General features: G+C 46.5%; 1 protein-coding gene across 7 annotated transcripts in view; it reads left to right on the forward strand.

Annotated features, from left to right (window-relative positions):
• The first annotated feature begins 844 nt into the window (after window positions 1–844).
• Window positions 845–19,225, forward strand: part of VSTM5 (V-set and transmembrane domain containing 5) — a 36,797-nt gene continuing 18,416 nt past the window's right edge. For all 7 annotated transcript variants that reach the window (XR_011564822.1, XR_011564823.1, XR_011564825.1 and 4 more), the window contains exon 1: window positions 845–970. Coding sequence is in view for 1 of the 7 variants with exons in the window: in XM_070782473.1 (XP_070638574.1) it covers window positions 880–970 (91 nt within the window). In the remaining 6 variants the exon portion in view is untranslated. The remainder of the gene's footprint in view (window positions 971–19,225) is intronic.

The following is a 19,225-nucleotide window of genomic DNA, read 5'->3' on the forward strand; positions in this document are numbered from 1 at the left end:
CAGGTAATGACTCTTGCTCTGAGTCTGTGTAGCCTACTGGGCCTCCCTCATCAAAGATACACATGCTCTGTACAGCAATTGTTTGTTTTTCTAGCCCCTACCTCTTGTTAGGATTTCTGAAGACTTGTATCTTGTTCATGTTGTATTCCCAGCCTTTAGCACAGTGCCCAGCTTCATTCCATCAGTGTTTTATGAGTATTTACCATGTGTTAGGCCTGTGCAAATAAATAGGCTCTCAGTGAACAAATCTCGGATGCATGGATGAATGGAGGTATGGATGGTGGCTGGATAAATAGTGGATGGAAGAATGGTGGATGGGAGATGGATAGATGGGTGGATGGACTGAGGATGGATGGATGGATGGATGATGGGTGGATGGATGGATGGTGTTCAGATGCATGGATGGTACCTGGTGGACAACTATCACCACTGCCCAACGGCTCCACCCAGAGCAGCCTGAGGCTCCCTCATCCTCTTCTCATCCCTTTCATTCCAGACTGTCATTTCACTTTTCTGAAAGCCTTCTCGTTTCACATGGAGCCATTAGATGGTCCCTCTCGGTCCTCAGGCAACAGCTAATAGTTTCCCTCCCTTCTGCTGCCCAGCTGAAACCTGAATCAACACCAGTAAAGTGGGTGTGAACGGAAGGAGACTACATATTTGCTATAATTTACCCCCGAGTGGTGCATTCCTCTCCTCCCTCCCTCCTCGCTCCTTTTCTTTGCCCGCTCCCTGGGAACTGGTTCAACCGGAGCAGCGCCAGTGCCCGGCATCTGCCCCCGGGGCCCGCGGGACGCAGCCGAGGAGGCGGGGCGCGCGCGGGCCGCGCCTTCGCGCCCCGGACGCCGGTGCGGGGCGGCCGGCGCGGCGGGCGCGCTCATGAGGCCGCCGCCGGGCGGGAGGACGCGGAGACGCGGCCTCTCGCTGGGAGTCCTCGCCCTCTGCGTGGCCGCCGCCCGCTGTCTGCAGAGTAAGCGCGGGCCGGGCCGGGCAGGGCGGGGGGCGGACTGTCCCGGGTGGGGGTCGCGGCCACCGGCCGGCGGGGCGGGGCGCGGCCTGGAGCGGGAAGCGGCCCCCGGTGCGATCGGAGCCGAAAGCCGCCGGGGGAGAGCCGGCTGCCCCTGGACCCTCCGCCTCTGCGTTCTGTATTCCTTTTTCTTGGAATAACCCGGCTGCGGCCCTGGCATCCTTGACCCCGGCGCACGCGCGCCCCGCCCCTGCTGTGGGGACCCCCTCTCCCTCGCGCCTTCTTGTGTCCCCAGCGCTGGTCCCTGGTGCTTTAGGCCCCCACCTCTTAGAGGAACCCCCAGCAGACCCTCTCAAAGAGGAAAGGGGGTAGGGGCCGGGGTCGGGGTCTCAAGTCCTCAGGCTGGAGATGGCCCTCACCGCTCTGCCGCGGGGGAAGGATTCAGATGTCTGGATCCCGGGGACCCAGACCACAGATCAGAGCGCAGCTGCACCTTCTCATTTAGTCATTCCCCTTATGATCACTCCCATTTTACAGATTAGTCATCCGAGGTTTCCAGAATGACCAGCGCGGGGCCGCGGGCGGGGAGGACCTCTAGGAAGAGCCGCTGCTTACTAAGCGCCTTTGCGCTTACTGTCCCCAGGGCTTGACGGCACGTCTATCATTGAATCCTCAGAGCAACTCTATGTACAAAGTGCCACTCTTCTTATTTCCCCTTAATTTTCATTGGAGTGTAGTTGCTTTACAGTGTTGTGTTAGTTTCTGCTGTACAGCAAAGGGAATCAAAAAGTGCCGCTCTCATGCCTATTTCACAAGTGAGGAAACAGGCACAGCTGTCGCCACCTAGGCAGTGATAGAGTTAGTATTTAAACCAGGGTTAATGTGGCACGGTTGACCTTTACACCTCTCCATCTACAGCCCAGTTTCGAAGGCTGCGAATCTCAGGAACCCACAAAGACTGGTAGGGACTGCGCCTCTGGCTGGCTGTGGAGCAGGAAGTAGGTTAGTCCATCAGATGAGTGGGTGCGTCTGGCGTCGTAGTGACCTTTACTATCATTTTGCACCCCTCCAACGTGTTTCCAACCAGACATTCTGACGTAACATCTGTACAGCTGTCCCTGAGGTTCAGGGGTCAGCCGTTCACCACAGTGCAGATTTCATTTATTCGTTCACTCATTCACGGCCCCCTCTGCTTCCAGGAAGCAGGCCACAGAGGTACTGGGGATTCTGTGGTTCACAGGGTTGCCGTCAGACAAGCAAACAAGAGTGCTGGCTGGGAGTGGCCAGTCCTGAGAGGCAGGGAGTGCCAAAGTTCTGGAAGCTCTAGAGGCTCAGAACCCAGAGGTGAGGAATTAGACCAAGACTCCCAAAGGGAGCTGTGCCTACCCAGTGACAGATGGACAGAGCCACCCGGGAATGGGACAGTGGGACACAGGGCATCCTAGATGAAGAGGAAATGCATGCAAAACCGGGAGGAAGGGTCACCGTTTTGCAGTTCTCTGTTGAGGAGCGACTCCTGCAGAGCTGTAAACTGCAGGAAGACAGGTCCCTAGCACTTGCCCAGTGCCAGCCGGCATCTGCCCTGTGCCCCTGCCTGATGGGGGCTATGTTTCCAGGCCAGCCCCAATGATGTGGGGAGGGGGGCTCCACCCTCTCACCAGCTCCCTCCATTCTCTTCTTCTGCAGCCTCTGCCCAAAGCCTCCACCCAGAAAGCCAGATATGCATCACTGACACTGAAGCCTGCGTGAAAGCATGTGCCACAACCTCACACACACACACACACCCTGCATGTGCAGCCTTTTCTCTGTGAATGAGACCATTATGGATGGAATGCTTGTGTCCCCAAAGTTCCCATGTTGAAACCCTAACCCACAAAGTGATGGTATCTGGAGGTGGAGCCTTTGGGAGGCATTAGGTTTAGAGGAGGTCATGATGTTGCGATCCCCTGATGGGGAGGAAGAGACACCGGAGAGCCCCTCCTCTCTTGCTGCCTCGGGAGGACACAGCGAGATGGCAGCTGTCTGCAGGGAAGGAAAAGAGTCCTCCAAATCTGCCAGAACCTTGATCTTGGCTGTCTCAGCCTCCAGAGCTATGCTCCTTAAGCCGCCCAGTCAATAGTATTCTGTTACAGCAGTCCAAGCTGACTAAGACAGAAGTAAAAAGTGCTGATGTCATAAATACCCCCAAAATGTAGAAGCAGCTTTGGAACTGAGTAATGGGTAGAAGCTGGACAAGTTTGGAAGTACATGCTAGAAATACGGACTCTAAGGGCCGTTCTGGTGAGGTTTCAGATGGAAATGAGGAACAAATTGTTGGACAATAGGGAAAAGGTGATCCTTGTTAGAAAGTGGCAAAGAACTTAGCTGAGCTGTGTTCATGTTCCAGAGTTCGCGTTGAATGTGGAGCTTGGAAATGATGAAATTAGATAATTAACTGAGGAGATTCTTAAGCGAAGTGTTGAAGGAGCAGCTTGGTTCCTCCTGTCTGCTTAGAGTAAAATGCAAGAAGAGAAAAATGACTTTAAGAAGGAATTCTTAAGCAAAAAGGAACAGGAACTTAAAGATGTGGAAAATTGTCAACCTATGTTATAAAAAAGAGAGTATGTTCAGAAGAGAGCACAGAGATTGTGACAAACCACTGTTTGATAAGATTAGCCTGGGTGTGAACCATGGGCCTAATCAGCGCCCCCACCAGGAACAACTCCAGTGTAGCTGCAAGGGTGAAGACAGAGGGAAGTGAGGGGAGGCTGTTGGACTTGATGGATGTATCGCTGTCTAGCTGTGTATGCTATTTTTCAGGATAAGAAAAGAATGAAGGCAATTCAGCCAGCATCAGAGTTATCTCCTTGGTTTCAAATGTGGGGGGAAGGGGGCAGGGTATTGGTTTCAACAGGCAAGGCAGAGGCTTTGCTGAGCCCCCCGGGGGGCCTGGGGATGTCCAGCGGAGCTGCAGGGGTGAGGTGACCCCTGCCTCGGTGGGTCCTGAAGGCAGAGCCTGGCACCACAGAGGATTATGAGTGAGTCTTAAGGGCTAATGGATTTACCTTGCTAGGTTTTGGACTCATCTGGGACCTGTCACTCCTTTCTTCCTTCTGATCTCTCCTTTTTGGGAATGAGAGTGTATATCCTATGTTTGTTCCACTGCATTTTGGAAGCACATTAACTTAGCTGGTTTCACAGGTTCTCAGCTGGAGAATAATTTTCTTCCAAGAAGAATCATACCTCAAGTCTTACCCAGTCTGATTTATTATAGATGAGACTTTAGAGTTGAAGGAGAAATGAGTTGACTTTGGGAACTGTTGGGATGGAATTAATTTTTTTTTTTCTTTCTTACTAACTATTCAGGCTTTCAGCAGATTGGGTGAGGTCCACCTACTTTGGAGAGGGTATTCTGCTCTACTGTCTTTTTTTTTTATTATTCATGCAGGGATTCACTGCATGAATTTTGGGGGACCAGGGACAGAATGTTATGGACTAAATGTTTCTGTCCCCCCAGAAAGCCATTATGTTGAAGCCCTAACTCCCAATATAATGGTATGTGGAGGTGGGGCCTTGATGGGGCAGTTAAGTTTAGAGCTGAAATCATGAGGGTAGGACTTCTGTGAGGGGTTGGTGTCTCTCTAAGGAGAGAGAGAGACCACCAATCCCACTCACTGCATATGATGGTGCAGCAGGAAGGTGCCCGTCGACAAGGCAGGAAGAGGGCCCTCACGAGAACTGAGTCTTTTGGCACCTTGACCTTGGACTTTCCAGTCTCCACAACTGTGAGGAGTAAATGTCTGTTGTTTGGGCCCCTGGTTCATGGTATTTTGTTATAGCAGCACAAGCTGACTAAGACAGAGCCTTAAAAGCCCTGCAAGCTGGCAGGTCTCCTGCACCTGGCCAGGTGGAGTGCTTTTCCAGGACCTTGTTCATCTCCTGTCTCAGCTCTCAGCACCAGAAGTTAGCCATCAGGCCTCTGAGTATCAGTGCCCTGCTCATCTGGATGCAGATGATCCAAGACTCAAGTAGGAACGCCTTGGGTTTTTTTCTTGTTGGTTGGTTGTTTTTAATTGAAGTACAGTTGATTTACAATGTTGTGTTAATTTCTGCCATACAGCAGAGTGATTCAGTTATACATATATATACATTCTTTTTTAATATTCTTTTCCATTGTGGTTTATCCTAGGATATAAACCTATATAGTAGGACCTGTTGTTAAGTAGAACAATTTAGTTGGTGGCCTGAGCCAAGCCAACTTGCTGCCTGCATTTCAACCCCAGCTTCTAAAAAGCAGCCTGCTCCCCTAGCACGCACCCACACCCACTCACACACGCGCACATGTGAACATACACACAACTATTCCGCATCCCCGCTTTACCAGGGTGGAGCCGGGGTGGAGGAGCTGGCCCTGCTGAGTCGCTCCTGGCCAGAGCCCAGGAGAACGGAGGAGCAGCCGGGACCGGGGCTCAGCCTGGGGACCGGCAGGGAGGCCAGGGCGGCCACAGCCGCGTGGAACCAAGGTTCCAGCTTAGCTGGAGGTGGTGTGGGGCGGGCGGGAAGGGAAGGACAGCCTAGGGAGAATCCCTGGGGAGACCCCAGGATCCATCACCACAGGATACAGCCCCGCTGGCACCTGCTTGGCCATCCGTGTTAGCACGCGAGTATTGTTACTGAGCGCATAAGGTGCACTCCACTGAGCCAGGCGAAACCGACGGATGAGGTGTGGGCTCTCTAATTTATAGACAATGGTCTTGCATACATATAAACATACCCACCCACAAGAATGGTGCTTGGGTATGCTTTTAAAAAACGCAGTAAAAAATGGAATCATGCTGTGCTTGTTACTCAGCAGCTTACTTTTTATAGCAATCTTTTTTTTTAGCTCTGTCCACATTGATAGCCAAGATCTTGCTCATGCCTCTCAACTATTAATATTATACGTATGTCCTATCCATATCTACTTTCTTCTTAGCTAGCCCGTCCTGAGAGACATGATATCTTGTGGCTGGCAGCCCTTTCCGTGGGGAGAGCAGAGCCCTGATATGGGGTGAATGTGGCGCTGCTGATGTGACATCGTGTGGAGGGCAAGCCAGGCTGACGGGTGCCCTCTCCTCACGCCTCCCCTGGGGGTGGTGCTCAGAAATGCCTGGGACTTACACTGAAGTTATTGAGGGAGGGGCAGCATCACCAGAAAGTCACCCTAATGGTTTCATCCCTGGTTTCCAACAGAGTCCTGAGGCCACGCTGTGCTGGGCTGGGAAAGGGCTGCAGTCAGGAGACTTCCTTTTTCCATTGTCCCCAGGGCTTCAGGCCACTTATTTTTTCCATCTGCTCTCAGGCTTTTTTTCCTTTTAGTATTCTGATGTATCTAAACTCATGGTGCATATTATAAATCAGTAGCTTTGCTGTAATCTCTGTGGCCTGGACTGAAATTGAGTTCTTCCCAAAAGAACGTGTGTTGCTTCTATCGGTCACGGTCAGCAGGAAGCGTCCTCCTCCGTGGAGGGTGGGATGGAGAAGCTGAGGTTGAGTCTTGAAGGATAAGCAAGTGCATACAGCAGGACAGGGTGGAGAAGAGAGCTCCAGGCATACAGCAGGTATGGAGGAAGCTAGGAGGACAGATCCTCATGGAGCCTGACACGGTCTGGGCATGCTAAGTGACAGAAGCAGTAAGGGTGTTGCCTCAGCAAGCACTTACTGGGGATTTAACTGGTCCCCCATCCGACACCCACTGACTCTGCACCCCCTTAGCCTGTGCTCTCAGGACCCTCTTCTGCCTGCACCTGGGTTTTTCCTAGAACACAGGCTTGGGTTAAGAAAGTATTTATCTATCCGGCAGAAATGGGAATAGGAGAGAGGCACAGTTGGCAAGTACAACGTTGGGCAATGATTTTCTTCTGTAACTGGTTTGCCTGGCTGGGAAGGCACCAGTCAGCCCTAAAGGGACACGCCAGACCATTAAGTGAGCACAGAATATTCCTGCTGCTCACCGTGGTCCAGGAAGCTCAATGGCCTGCCTCTGCAGAGGCGCATCCCTGGGGGCAGCTCAGGCTGATACCATCTGGACCCCAGAGGAACCCCACAGCTCTGGGGCATCCAGTAAGTCCCCCACTGGGAAGGATAGGGCCCGAGGTCTGGTCCCAGTGCTGGCGGCAAGCCCTGTCACCTTCCTTCTCTGAGCGCACGGGGCCAGGAGGGTGGGCTGGGTTCGTGGTTCTCAATCGGGGCTACACATAAGAACTTCTTGGAAGGCTTGTAAGACCTACAGACAGCTACGCCCCTCCTTCTTGTCTCAAAGAAACAGGCTGGCAGGAAGTGTGCGCCTCTCTCCCATCGTCCATTCTCAGAACGTCTACCACTGTGTGCAGGAGAGTCTCGCTTCTCCCTTCAGTTCAGTTCAGTTCAGTTCAGTCGCTCAGTCGTGTCTGACTCTTTGTGACCCCATGAACTGCAGCATACCAGGCCTCCCTGTCCATCACCAACTCCTGGAGTTCACCCAGACTCACGTCCATCGAGTTAGTGATACCATCCAGCCATCTCATCCTCTGTCGTCCCTTTCTCCTCCTGCCCCCAATCCCTCCCAGCATCACAGTCTTTTCCAATGAGTCAACTCTTCACATGAGGTGGCCAAAGTACTAGAATTTCAGCTTTAGCATCATTCCTTCCAAAGAAATCCCAGGGCTGATCTCTTTCAGAATGGACTGGTTGGATCTCCTTGCAGTCCAAGGGACTCTCAAGAGTCTTCTCCAACACCACAGTTCAAAAGCATCAATTCTTCGGTGCTCAGCCTTCTTCACAGTCCAACTCTAACATCCATACATGACCACAGGAAAAACCATAGCCTTGACTAGACAAACCTTTGTTGGCAAAGTAACGTCTCTGCTTTTGAATATGCTATCTAGGTTAGTCATAACTTTCCTTCCAAGGAGTAAGCGTCTTTTAATTTCATGGCTGCAATCACCATCTGCAGTGATTTTGGAGCCCAGAAAAATAAAGTCTGACACTGTTTCCACTGTTTCCCCATCTATTTCCCATGAAGTGATGGGACCAGATGCCATGATCTTCGCTTTCTGAATGTTGAGCTTTAAGCCAACTTTTTCACTCTCCACTTTCACTTTCATCAAGAGGCTTTTGAGTTCCTCTTCACTTTCTGCCATAAGGGTGGTGTCATCTGCATATCTGAGGTTATTGATATTTCTCCTGGCAATCTTGATTCCAGCTTGTGCTTCTTCCAGTCCAGCGTTTCTCATGATGTACTCTGCATAAAAGTTAAATAAGCAGGGTGACAGTATACAGCCTTGACGTACTCCTTTTCCTATTTGGAACCAGTCTGTTGTTCCATGTCCAGTTCTAACTATTGCTTCCTGACCTGCATACAAATTTCTCAAGAGGCAGATCAGGTGGTCTGGTATTCCCATCTCTTTCAGAATTTTCCACAGTTTATTGTGATCCACGCAGTCAAAGGCTTTGGCATAGTCAATAAAGCAGAAATAGATGTTTTTCTGGAACGCTTCTCCGTTACTGGTAGTTTAATCCTGACAAACCCACGGACATTCTGCCACTAGGCTTAGGTCAGGAGACAAGAATGTTTCTCTTTGAAGTTTGGTTTGGTTTAGTAAATGGTTCCTGAGCACCTAGTGAGGAAGGGGCACTGTGCCAGGAGCCAGGGACACCCAGCACGGTCCCTGCAGTGGGGATCACGTGACCCGGCGGGGAGGGTCGGGTCCCACCCGAACGATTGGTGGTCAGATGCTCGGGGAGTATGAGAGAGGCATTCAGCTGAGAGCTGGAAGGAGGCTTCTTGAACCAGCAGCCTTGAAGTCATAGTAGGAGGAAGCCAGGAGAGGAGGGAGGAGCAGGTTCTGAGCAACAGGAATAATGAGCACAGACACGGCAGCACCGTCTTCTTGCCCTTGGGGCCAGTAGCCAGTGGCAGTGCCTTAGTTAAATCAGGTTTTTCAGCCCTGGTCAGTTTCTTCATATTCAATCTGATAAATTGTCTAGAGAAATGGGATTGGGAAAGTCTTGGATCTTAGGTGCCAGAGTAGTTCCTCTGATAGACTTACAGCAGCACCGGGGGTCAGGAGGGAGATGTGAGTCCTCCGCAGCAGACCCTGCCGGGGACCCCATGGGGCTCTCTGCAGCATGCCATCAGCCCTGTGGCAGGGTTCCCAGCCCAGGCTCAGTGTGGAGCTGGGGCACATTCCTTTTGAAAGCCAGTGCCCAGAAACGGGGCACCAGACCCTCTCTCTCCTCTCACCATCAAGCAAGCCCTCCACATGCTCTGGGATGGGCGGCCAGGGGTCCTTCAACAAGAACTGGTTCCTTTATGCAGGTAGACTGTCAGCTCAGCTCGAGCACCTCAGTCTGAGTGAACCGTCCATCACGTCGTACCCTGCAGGGGTGCCGGCAATCCGGACTGGACTGTGTGCTCGCCTGCTCCTTCCAGCCAGGAAATGGGCACTCCCTCCCCCAGCCTGAGTGGAAAGCCCCCTGGGAGCTGCACTGTGCACGCTGATTGAGCCTGGCAGAGGAGGGGACATTCAGGATGGACCCTTCCAGTGAGCAGAAACCTGAGAATGGGGAGGGTGATGTGAGCCAAGCTACAGAGGAAAGGCCGCAGCGGGGAGTGGGCCACAGTCTGTGCAACAGCAAGTGGGGAGAGGTGACGAGTCTTGGGCGATGGGGCAGGAAAAGGAGGATGAGGCCAGGTTTCTTGGGTCTTTCAGAGGAGACACAGCCAGGTGGCTTTAGAGAGATTACTAACAATAGCCTCCAGCCAACAAAGAAAAGAAAAGCCAGTACCTCCCAAGTGTTTACAATTGTTTTTTGACAATGAGACAATGATACCTGTGACTGTTTATCAGTCAAATGCTTTGTGCCAAGCACATTAACTGCTGCCTTCCATGCATGCGTGCATGCATGCTAAGTCACTTCAGTCATGTCTGACTCTTTGTGACCCCATTGACTGTATAGCCCACCAGTCTCCTCTGTCCGTGGGGATTCTCCAGGCAAGAATACTGGAGTGGGTTGCCGTGCCCTCCTCCAGGGGATCTTCCCAACCCAGGGATTGAACCTGTGTCTCTTATGTCTTCTGCATAGGCAGGCAAGTTCTTTACCACTAATGCCACCTAGGAAGCCCTCTTCATAGTAATCTTGCCAATGGGGACTATGAGTCCCCATTTTATAGATGGGGAAACTAAGGCTCAGAGAGATTGAGGGACTTGCCTAAAGACCTTCATTCTCTCATCATGTGTTTATGGGAAGCCCACAGTGCCAGGTACTGTGCCTGGCCTTGGGGATCCCATGGAAAACAAGGTAGACTAGCCCCCTGGGTTCATAGCTGACAATTGATCTAGGAGGATGGACCATTAATCAAGAGGAATTACAGAGGGGGATTTCCCTGTGATTGAGGCCCAGTGATTGAGACTGCACTTCCACTGCAGGGGGCGCGGGATGGATCCCTGAACCGGGAAGGTCTGCGTGCCATGTGACATGGCCAAAAGAAAAAAAGAGAGAAATTACAACGGACTGGGTTAAGTTGATAGAGAGGAACACGGAGCTCTGGGAATCCAGAGCTGGGGCACCCTGGTGTTGAGGGACTTTAGAAGGCTCCCTGGAAGAAGTGATGTTTAAGGACCTGATGGACGTGAGTCTGGGTGAACTCCAGGAGTTGGTGATGGACAGGGAGGCCTGGCGTGCTGCAATTCATGGGGTCGCAAAGAGTCGGACACGACTGAGTGACAACTGAACTGAACTGAACTGGGCTGGAGAGGGGCTGGCCCTCAGTCTCACTGAAGGAGAAGCTGTGTACTCTCACCGCGGTCCCCAGTCACTCGTGCGTCTGAATTGTCTTTTGCTCACTCTGCACCCGTCTCCCAAGTGCCTTCAGGCATCCTGGGAAGTCCTCCCAGAAGAACTGTTAGAGGTCAGAGCCTCATCTCTGCCTTCATGCTCCTGTTGCACACACGTTTCCACAGAAGTGTCCGAGGAGGCACCTCCCTCCCAGTTTCCCAGGCTCACCGTAAGTCCTGCAGCCCAGCTCTGCAGAGAGTAAACCCAGGGGCACCTCACTCTCTTAAGACTGGGCAGGGGCAGGCAGCCATCTCCGCCATACCTGGCTTTCTTAACCTCCAAGGAGAAACACAGCAGTGATATGACTGTAGCCTGTGGCTGTCCCGAAAAGCGTTCAGCTTTCCAGCAAGGATGGCTCTTGCTTAAATTAAAAAGATTCCAGAAGGAATTCCACAGGGAGGAAATTCAGGTCACCCAACTCTTGCCACACTTCTGCAAGTGAATCACAGATTTACAAATGCTGATTCAAGTTCTAAACCTGTTATGCAATTTGAGCTGAAAGAATGAGCCTCCTTCACTCAACACTTCAGCTCCCAGCCAGCTTTACTGCTTCAGTCCCTGGTACAACTCCAACTTCTGCTTACATACCCCTGAGGATGGGGAACTCACCACCTCAATAAGCAAGTCAGTGCATCTTCAAAGAATTCTCTTTAATAAAAGAGAAATTATCTGTAAAGAAAAAAATATTCACTTTAATATTATTGAATGGTCACCAAATGTTAGAAACTCTGATAAACTCCTTATATGTATTGCCTCCCTTAAACTTCATTCAGACGTCCCAGGCGGAGGCGGCTCAGTGGTAAAGAATACTCCTGCCAATGCAGGAGCCACAGGGGATGCAGGTTTGATCCTTGAGTTGAGAAGATCCCCTGGAGGAGGAAATGGCAGCCCATTCCAGTATTCTTGCCTGGAGAATCCCATGGGCAGAGGAGTCTAGCAGGCTACAGACCATAGAGTGGCAAAGAGTCGGAAGAGACTTAGCCCATAGACAGACGTTGAGAACCTTTGCTTTACAGAGTTGCAGGGGGTGAAGGAGGCAAAGGAAGTTGCTTAGCTCACCTGTTCTTTCTTCCTAACCCCAAGCATCTCTAGAAATAGGAGTGGATACAATCAAATTTGACTGATGCCAGAAAGAGTCCATTTCCCCCAGAAATCTTGCTGAAAGGCTGTCACAGAGTCTCAAGCATTCCTTTTCACACAATGGCCCTTCATTCTTTTGGTTTAGGCATTGTTAATGCCCAACTGGGTCTGCATTTCAGCTGCTAAGCCTTTAGTGTGGATTTTCTCAGTGGTTTTCAGTTTTGGCTGCACACTGGTATCACATAGGGACTTTTAAAAAGCACAGAGGCTTTGGTCTCACCCCTAAAAATTCTGAACTCATAAGTCCAAGGTAGGCTTTTTAAAAACTTCCCCAAGTGGTCTGATATTCACAGATTGATAATAACTAGATTAGATCAGGTGGTTCACCTTGGTTCAGCCTCCTGTGACTGGGGAAGTGGGTTTGCAGGGCCTTCTCTGCGGGGCACTGAGAACAGGTTGGGTGGCACTGTTTGGATGCAGAGTACTTGATTAGCCAAGTAGCGAATGGTGGACTTGCGTGTGGTGTGTGTGACTCTGGGTTGGTGCTCCATCAGGGTTAGACCCTTTTACTTCCTTCCCAAATATTTGTTGAATGAGAGGAGACTGGATTAAGTCTGGATGAAAAATCACAAAAGGGAGCTCCTCTACGCCCTTGGGATTGTTCCTGGTGCTCAAGTGCTCTCATTCACATGCGTGTGGGCTTTTTAAAAGACTGAAGCACTGAAGCCAAGCCATGATGATCCTTAGTTACAAATGAGGAAAGGATGACTCAGAGAGGGAGGGGATTTGCATAGTCGCCCAGATAGGGCATGGCGCGGCCAAAACAAGACTGGGGTCTTCAGATTCTGGGGCTTCCCCAGCCAGCATCTTGTACTCCTCTGCCACCTTCTGCCCCCACAGGCAGTTGTGCCTTCTGGGCATCTGGAGAGAAGGGCGGCATTTCCACTCTGCAGTCAGAGGTGGAACTGAGAAGAGCCCCAGATGAATACAATGGCCCAGAAGCCACAGGGCGTTTCAAGCAGTAAAGGGTGCTCTGCAGTGTTCCAGATGGACAAGCTTATCTGCTGGGAATGAGGAGGAATTTGGAGGTCTGGAGAGATTGGGGGAAACTGCTCATAATAATCATAGAGAAAGGAGGAGTGAATTTACTTGAGAAGTACAGTAAGGCAGTCTGGAGGACCATCTCGAGGGTACACTGTGCTCCGTTGCTCTGGAGACTGTCTGCTGTGGACTTTGTGCCGCCGTGTTGACTGCTCAGGCCTCAGGTCTGGGCAGAGAGGAAGTGAAGAACAGTTGATCCAGGGTGAGTGTTTTCAGGGACAGATGATGAAAAGGGAGAGGCTGCTAGAGTTTGAAGAATCTTGGCCAAGGAGAGGGAGGAGGTTCTTGTAGATGAGGGTGCTAGAGACATGGGGGCTGATGCCGGGACCTCACAGCAGATTTCTGCTTGTTGGAAGAATGAAAAGGAAATTCTGGAGGAATAGAGCGCTTACGCTGACGAGGGTGGATTTTTCTGGAGAGGGTGGAGGATGATGGTCTAAACCAGTGGTATTCAAAAAAACTATAATGTGAGCCACACACACACACACACGCCACATATATCATTCTAAATTTTCTAGTGGTTACCTTAAAAAAGAAAGAAAAAATAAAAAAAGAAACAGGCATGATTAATTTTAACAATGTATTTTGTTTTACCTAATATGTCTAAAATATTATTTCAACGTGTAATCAATACAAAAATTATTAATGATCTATTTTACATTTTGTTTAACGTATCTTAATACATTAAACAGAATCTTCAAAGTCTCCCAAATCTGGTGTGCATTTAACATTTAGAGCACATCTCATCTCAGACTGGCTAATTTCAAGTGCTCAGTAGGTACTGTGAGGTGCAGCTCCTGTCTCAGAAAGCCCAGGCCTAAACTCCTGCTTCTTGTCACATCTGCCTCCCAAGTCTGTACCAACACTGAGTGATGTGCTGTGTTGGGAAATGAGAGAGTGAAAACCTCCACCTCTGTAGCCCAAGCACCTCATCTTACTAGAGTAAGCTGTGGAGCGGTGAAGGGAGGGCTGGGCTCCAGTCCCAGCTCTGATCTTCTACTCGGCGGGAATTTGAACACATATCATGCCTCATCTTTTTTTTTTTTTAATGAATAAATGTACTGTGGGTTTAATAAGATTCTGCTCTAAAACATTCTGATCACAGACTATCTTTTAAATTGAGATATAGTTGATTAGTTTCAGGTATTTTGATTCAAAACTTTTATAGATTATATTCCAATTATAGTTTAAAATATTGGATGTATTCCTTGTGCCGTACAATATATCCTTGTAGCTTATTTATTTCATAATAGTAGTTGTATCTCATCCTCCCCTACTCCATCTTGCCTCTCCCCACTTTCTTCTTCCCACAATAACCTCTAGTTTATTCTCTGTATCTGTGAGTCTATTTCTGTTTTGTTATATTCACTAGTTGGTTTAATTTTTTAGAGTCCATATATAAGTGATAACATACAGAATTTGTCTTTCTTTGTCTTACTTATTTCACTAAGCATAATACTTTCCAAATTCATCCATGTTGTCCCAAATGGCAAATTTTCATTCTTTTTCAGGGCTGAGTAATTTTCAGTATAAACTGTGTATTTATACCACATCTTCTTTATCCATTCATCTGTTGATAGACACTTAGGTTGCTTTCATATCTTGACTATTGCAAATAATGCTTCAGTGAACATTGGGGTACACATATCTTTTCAAATTAGTGTTATTGTTTTTTTCGATGCATACCCAGGAGTGGAATTGCTGGTTCATATAGTGATTCTATTTTTAGTTTTTTGAGGAACCACCATGCTGTTTTCCATAATGGCTCTACCAGTTGACATTCCCACCAACACTGTACAAGGGTTCCCTTTGCTCCACATCTCACCAATATTTATTTGTAGTTTTTGATGAGGGCCATTTGACAGGTGTGAGGTGGTAGCTCATTTTGGTTCTGATTTGCATTTCCCTGATTAGCCGTGTTGAGCATCTGATTTTCATGGGCCTGTTACCCATCTGCCTGTCTTCTCTGGAAAAATGTCTATTCAAGTCTTCTGTATACTTTTTAATTGTATTCTTTGGGTTTTCTTTTTATAGTGAGTTGTATGAACTGTTTATACATTTTGAATATTAACCCCTTATTGGTTATATCATTTGCAGATATTTTCTCCCATTCAGTAGGTTGTCCTTTTACTTTGTCAATGGTTTTCTTTGCTATGCAAAAGTTTTTAAGTTTGATTAGATCTTATTTGTTTATTTTTACCTTAGACAGATTTTAAAAAAATGTTGCTACAATTTATGTCAGAGTGTTCTGCCTATGTTTTCTTTTAGGAGTTTTATAGTTTCAGGTCTTACCTTTAGGTCTTTAATACATTTTGAGCTTATTTTTGTGCATGGTGTGAGAAAATGTTCTAATTTCATTCTTTCACATGTATCTATCCAGTTTTTCCAGCACCGTTTACTTAAGAGACTGCCTTTTCTTCATTGACCATAGGTGCATGGGTTTATTTCTGAGCTCTTGATGCTGTTTTGTTAATCTTTGTGTCTATTTTTGTGCCAGTACTACACTTGTTTTGATTACTGTAGCTTTGTAGTGTAGTTTAAAATCAGGGTGCATGATACGTCCAGTTTTGGTCCTCTTTCTCAAGGTTGTTTTGACTCTTGGGGTCTTTTGAGTTTTCATACAAATTGATGATTTTGGGCTGTGGTGTTGGAGAAGACTCTTGAGAGTCCCTTGGACTGCAGGGAGATCCAACCAGTCTATCCTAAAGGAAATCACTCCTGAATATTCATTGGAAGGACTGATGTTGAATCTGAAACTCCAATACTTTGGCCACCTGATGTGAAGAACTGGTTCATTTGAAGAGACCCTGATGCTGGGAAAGATTGAAGGCAGGAGGAGAAGGAGATGACAGAGGATGAGATGGTTGGATGGCATCACCGACTCAATGGATATGAGTTTGAGTAAACTCCAGGAGTTGGTGATGGACAGGGAAGCCTGGTGTGCTGCAGTCCATGAGGTCACAAAGAGTCAGACATGACTGAGCAACTGAACTGAACTGAACTGAACTGAACCAATTTTAAAATTATTTGTTATAGTTCTGGGAAAATTTCCATTGTTTTGATAGGGATTGCATTGAATATGTAGATTGCTTTGTATAGTATGGACATTTTAACATTAGCTCTTTCAGACCATCTTATCATGATATATATCAAAAGATACTTGATAGGATTGTTTCCTTAATTTTTCTCTGATAGGTTGTTGTTAGTGTATAGAATTGCAACAGATTTCTGTGTATCAATTTTGTATGTGCAATCTTATCAGATTCATTAATGAGCTCTATAGTTTTCTTGGTGGAATCTTTAGGATTTTCTATGTATAGTATCACATCTTTTGCAAACAGTCACAGTTCTACTTCATCCTTCCCAATTTGGATTCCTTTTACTTCTTTTTCTTCTCTGATTGCTGTCACTAGGACTTACAATAGTATATTGAATCAAAGTGGCAAGAGTGGACATCCTTGTCTTATTCCTTATCTTAGAGGAAATGCTTTCAGTTTTTCATCGAGTATGATTTTATTTGTGGGTTTGTCATGTATGACCTTTTTTATGTATGTATGACCTTTTTATGGTCAGGTATGTTCCTTCTATGCCCACTTTCTAGAGAGTTTTTATAATAAATGAATGTTGAATTTTGTCAAAAGCTTTTTCTGCATCTATCAAGATGATCATATTTTATTCTTCAATTTGTTAATGTGGCATATCATTCTGATTTTCTCATGTTGAACTGTTCTTATATCCCTGGGATAAATCACACTTGATCGTGGTGTATGATTGTTTTAATGTATTGTTGGATTTGGTTTGCTAGTTTTTTTTTTTTTGAGGAATTTTGCATCTGTGTTCTTTATCAGTGATATTGGACTGTTTTCTTTTTTTGTGGTATCTTTGTCTGGCTTTGATATCATGATGGTGCTTGCCTAGTAGAATAAATTCAGAAGACTTTGTTCATCTGCAGTTTTTTGGAATAGTTTCAGAAGGCTAGATGTTAATTCTTCTTTATATGTTTGGTAGAATTCACCTATGAAGTCATCTGGTTCTGGACTTCTGTTTGTTGAGAGCTTTTTAAATTAGTAATTCAGCTTCATTACTGCTAATTGCTCTGTTTATATTTTCTATTTCTTCTTGTCTCAGTCTTGATTGTATGTTTCTAAGAATTTGTCCATTTCTTCTAGATTATCCATTTTGTTGGTATATAGTTGTTAGTAGTAATCTCTTATGAGCCTTTATATTTCTATAGTGTCAGTTGTAATTTCTTTTTCATTTTTGACTTTATTGATTTGGGCCCTCTCTTTTTTTTCTTGATGACTCTATCTAATGGTTTATCAATTTTGTTTGTCTTTTTAAAGAACCAGCTCTTAGTTTCATGGTTTTTTTTTTCTATTTTTTTTAGTGTCTATTTCTGCTCTGTTCTTTATGATTTTTTCCTTCTAATTTGGGAGAGAATTGTTATTCTTTTTCTAATTCCTTTTGGTACAAGGTTAGGTTGTTGATTTGAGATTTCTTTTGTTTCATTGTTGATTTGAGACTTTTTTTTCTGTTTCCTGAGGTAAGTGTGTATCCCTGTAAACTTCCCTCTTAGAACTGCCTTGCTGCAACCCGCAGAAGATGGATCGTTATGTTTTCTTTTTTTTGGTTTCCAGGTATTCCTTTGATTCCTTTGATTTCTTCAGTGAACCGTTGGTTGTTTAGTATGTATTGTTTAGCCTTCATGTGTTTGTGATATTTGCAGTGTTTTTCACGTTGTTGATTTCTAGTGTCATAGTGTTGTACCAGAAAAGATACTTGATAGGATTTCACTTTTCTTAAATTACCTGAGACTTGTTTTGTGGCCTAGCATATGATCTATCCTGGAGAATGTTCTGTGTGCACTTGAAAAGATGTGTATTCTGCTGCCTTGAAGTGGAATATTATTTATATATCTATTAAGTCCCTCTGGTCTAATGTGTCATTTAAAGCCAGTGTTTCCTTATTGATTTTCTGTCTGGATGATCTGTCTATTGCTGCAGTAGGGTTTTAAAGCACCCTACTATATGTATTACTGTCTATATATATATATATCGGAGAAGGCAACGGCACCCCACTCCAGTACTCTTGCCTGGAAAATCCCATGGATGGAGGAGCCTGGTAGGCTGCAGTCCGTGGGGTCGCTAAGAGTCGGACACGACTGAGCGACTTCCCTTTCACTTTTCACTTTCATGCATTGGAGAAGGAAATGGCAACCCACTCCAGCGTTCTTGCCTGGAGAATCCCAGGGACGGGGGAGCCTGGTGGGCTTCCCTCTATGGGGTCGCACAGAGTTGGGACATGACTATAGTGACTTAGCAGCATATATATATATATATGTGTGTGTGTGTGTGTGTGTGTGTGTATAAAAGTATATATAAGTAAGTATATATATTTACTGCCAATTTATCCATGTATGTCTGTTCATATTTGCTTTATATTTAGGTGCTCCTGTGTTGAGTGCATATAGTTAGTGATCAAATAAGCAAGTACCTGTGAAGCAAAAAGCATGGATCTTTTACCCTCATCTCCTGCCGGCCTCACAGGTTGAGATAGTGCTTGTGAAGTACTTTGTCAATTGTATTAATATAAATGTGAATTGCCAACATTTTCAAATGTGAACAATCTGGGACTCTGACCCAATCTTGGCATGCATTTTGTTTATTTATTATTTTTATTTAAATAACACTCATACTCACTAAAATATTCTAACTGTTCAAAAGGATATAAAGTGAAATGTAAAGTTTTCTCCCATCCCAGACACCCAGTCCTTTCCCTGAAGACAACCAAAGACACCTGATTTTTAGAATACCCTTGGGAGATACTTTGTGCATGTTATGGATAAATGTGCATATCTGTGTGTGTGCACATGTGCATATATACATTAGTTTACTCAAATAGAACAGTTTGTACACACTGTACTGCTCTGTGCTTTTTCATTATTTTTGAGATCATCTAATATCAATGCTTACAGGATATCTCATTTTTAAAGTTCTGGTGTAATATTCCAAAGTATGAATATTGATGATTTACTTAATCAGTTGTGACATAATAAGAAATATGTATTTGTTTTCTGCTCCTTATTCCCTAAAACCTAGCAATTTCCTGGGTGATATCAGTGATAGAAACTTCTCTTTTTTTTTTTTTTTGGCTGTACCTTGTGGCATGCAAGATCTTACTTCCATGACCAGGGATCAGACCCATGGCCCCTGCAGTGGATGTGCAGTGTCTTAACCACTG

This window comes from Bos indicus, chromosome 29 (assembly GCF_029378745.1).
Source record: "Bos indicus isolate NIAB-ARS_2022 breed Sahiwal x Tharparkar chromosome 29, NIAB-ARS_B.indTharparkar_mat_pri_1.0, whole genome shotgun sequence".
NCBI classification, from domain to species: domain Eukaryota; kingdom Metazoa; phylum Chordata; class Mammalia; order Artiodactyla; family Bovidae; genus Bos; species Bos indicus.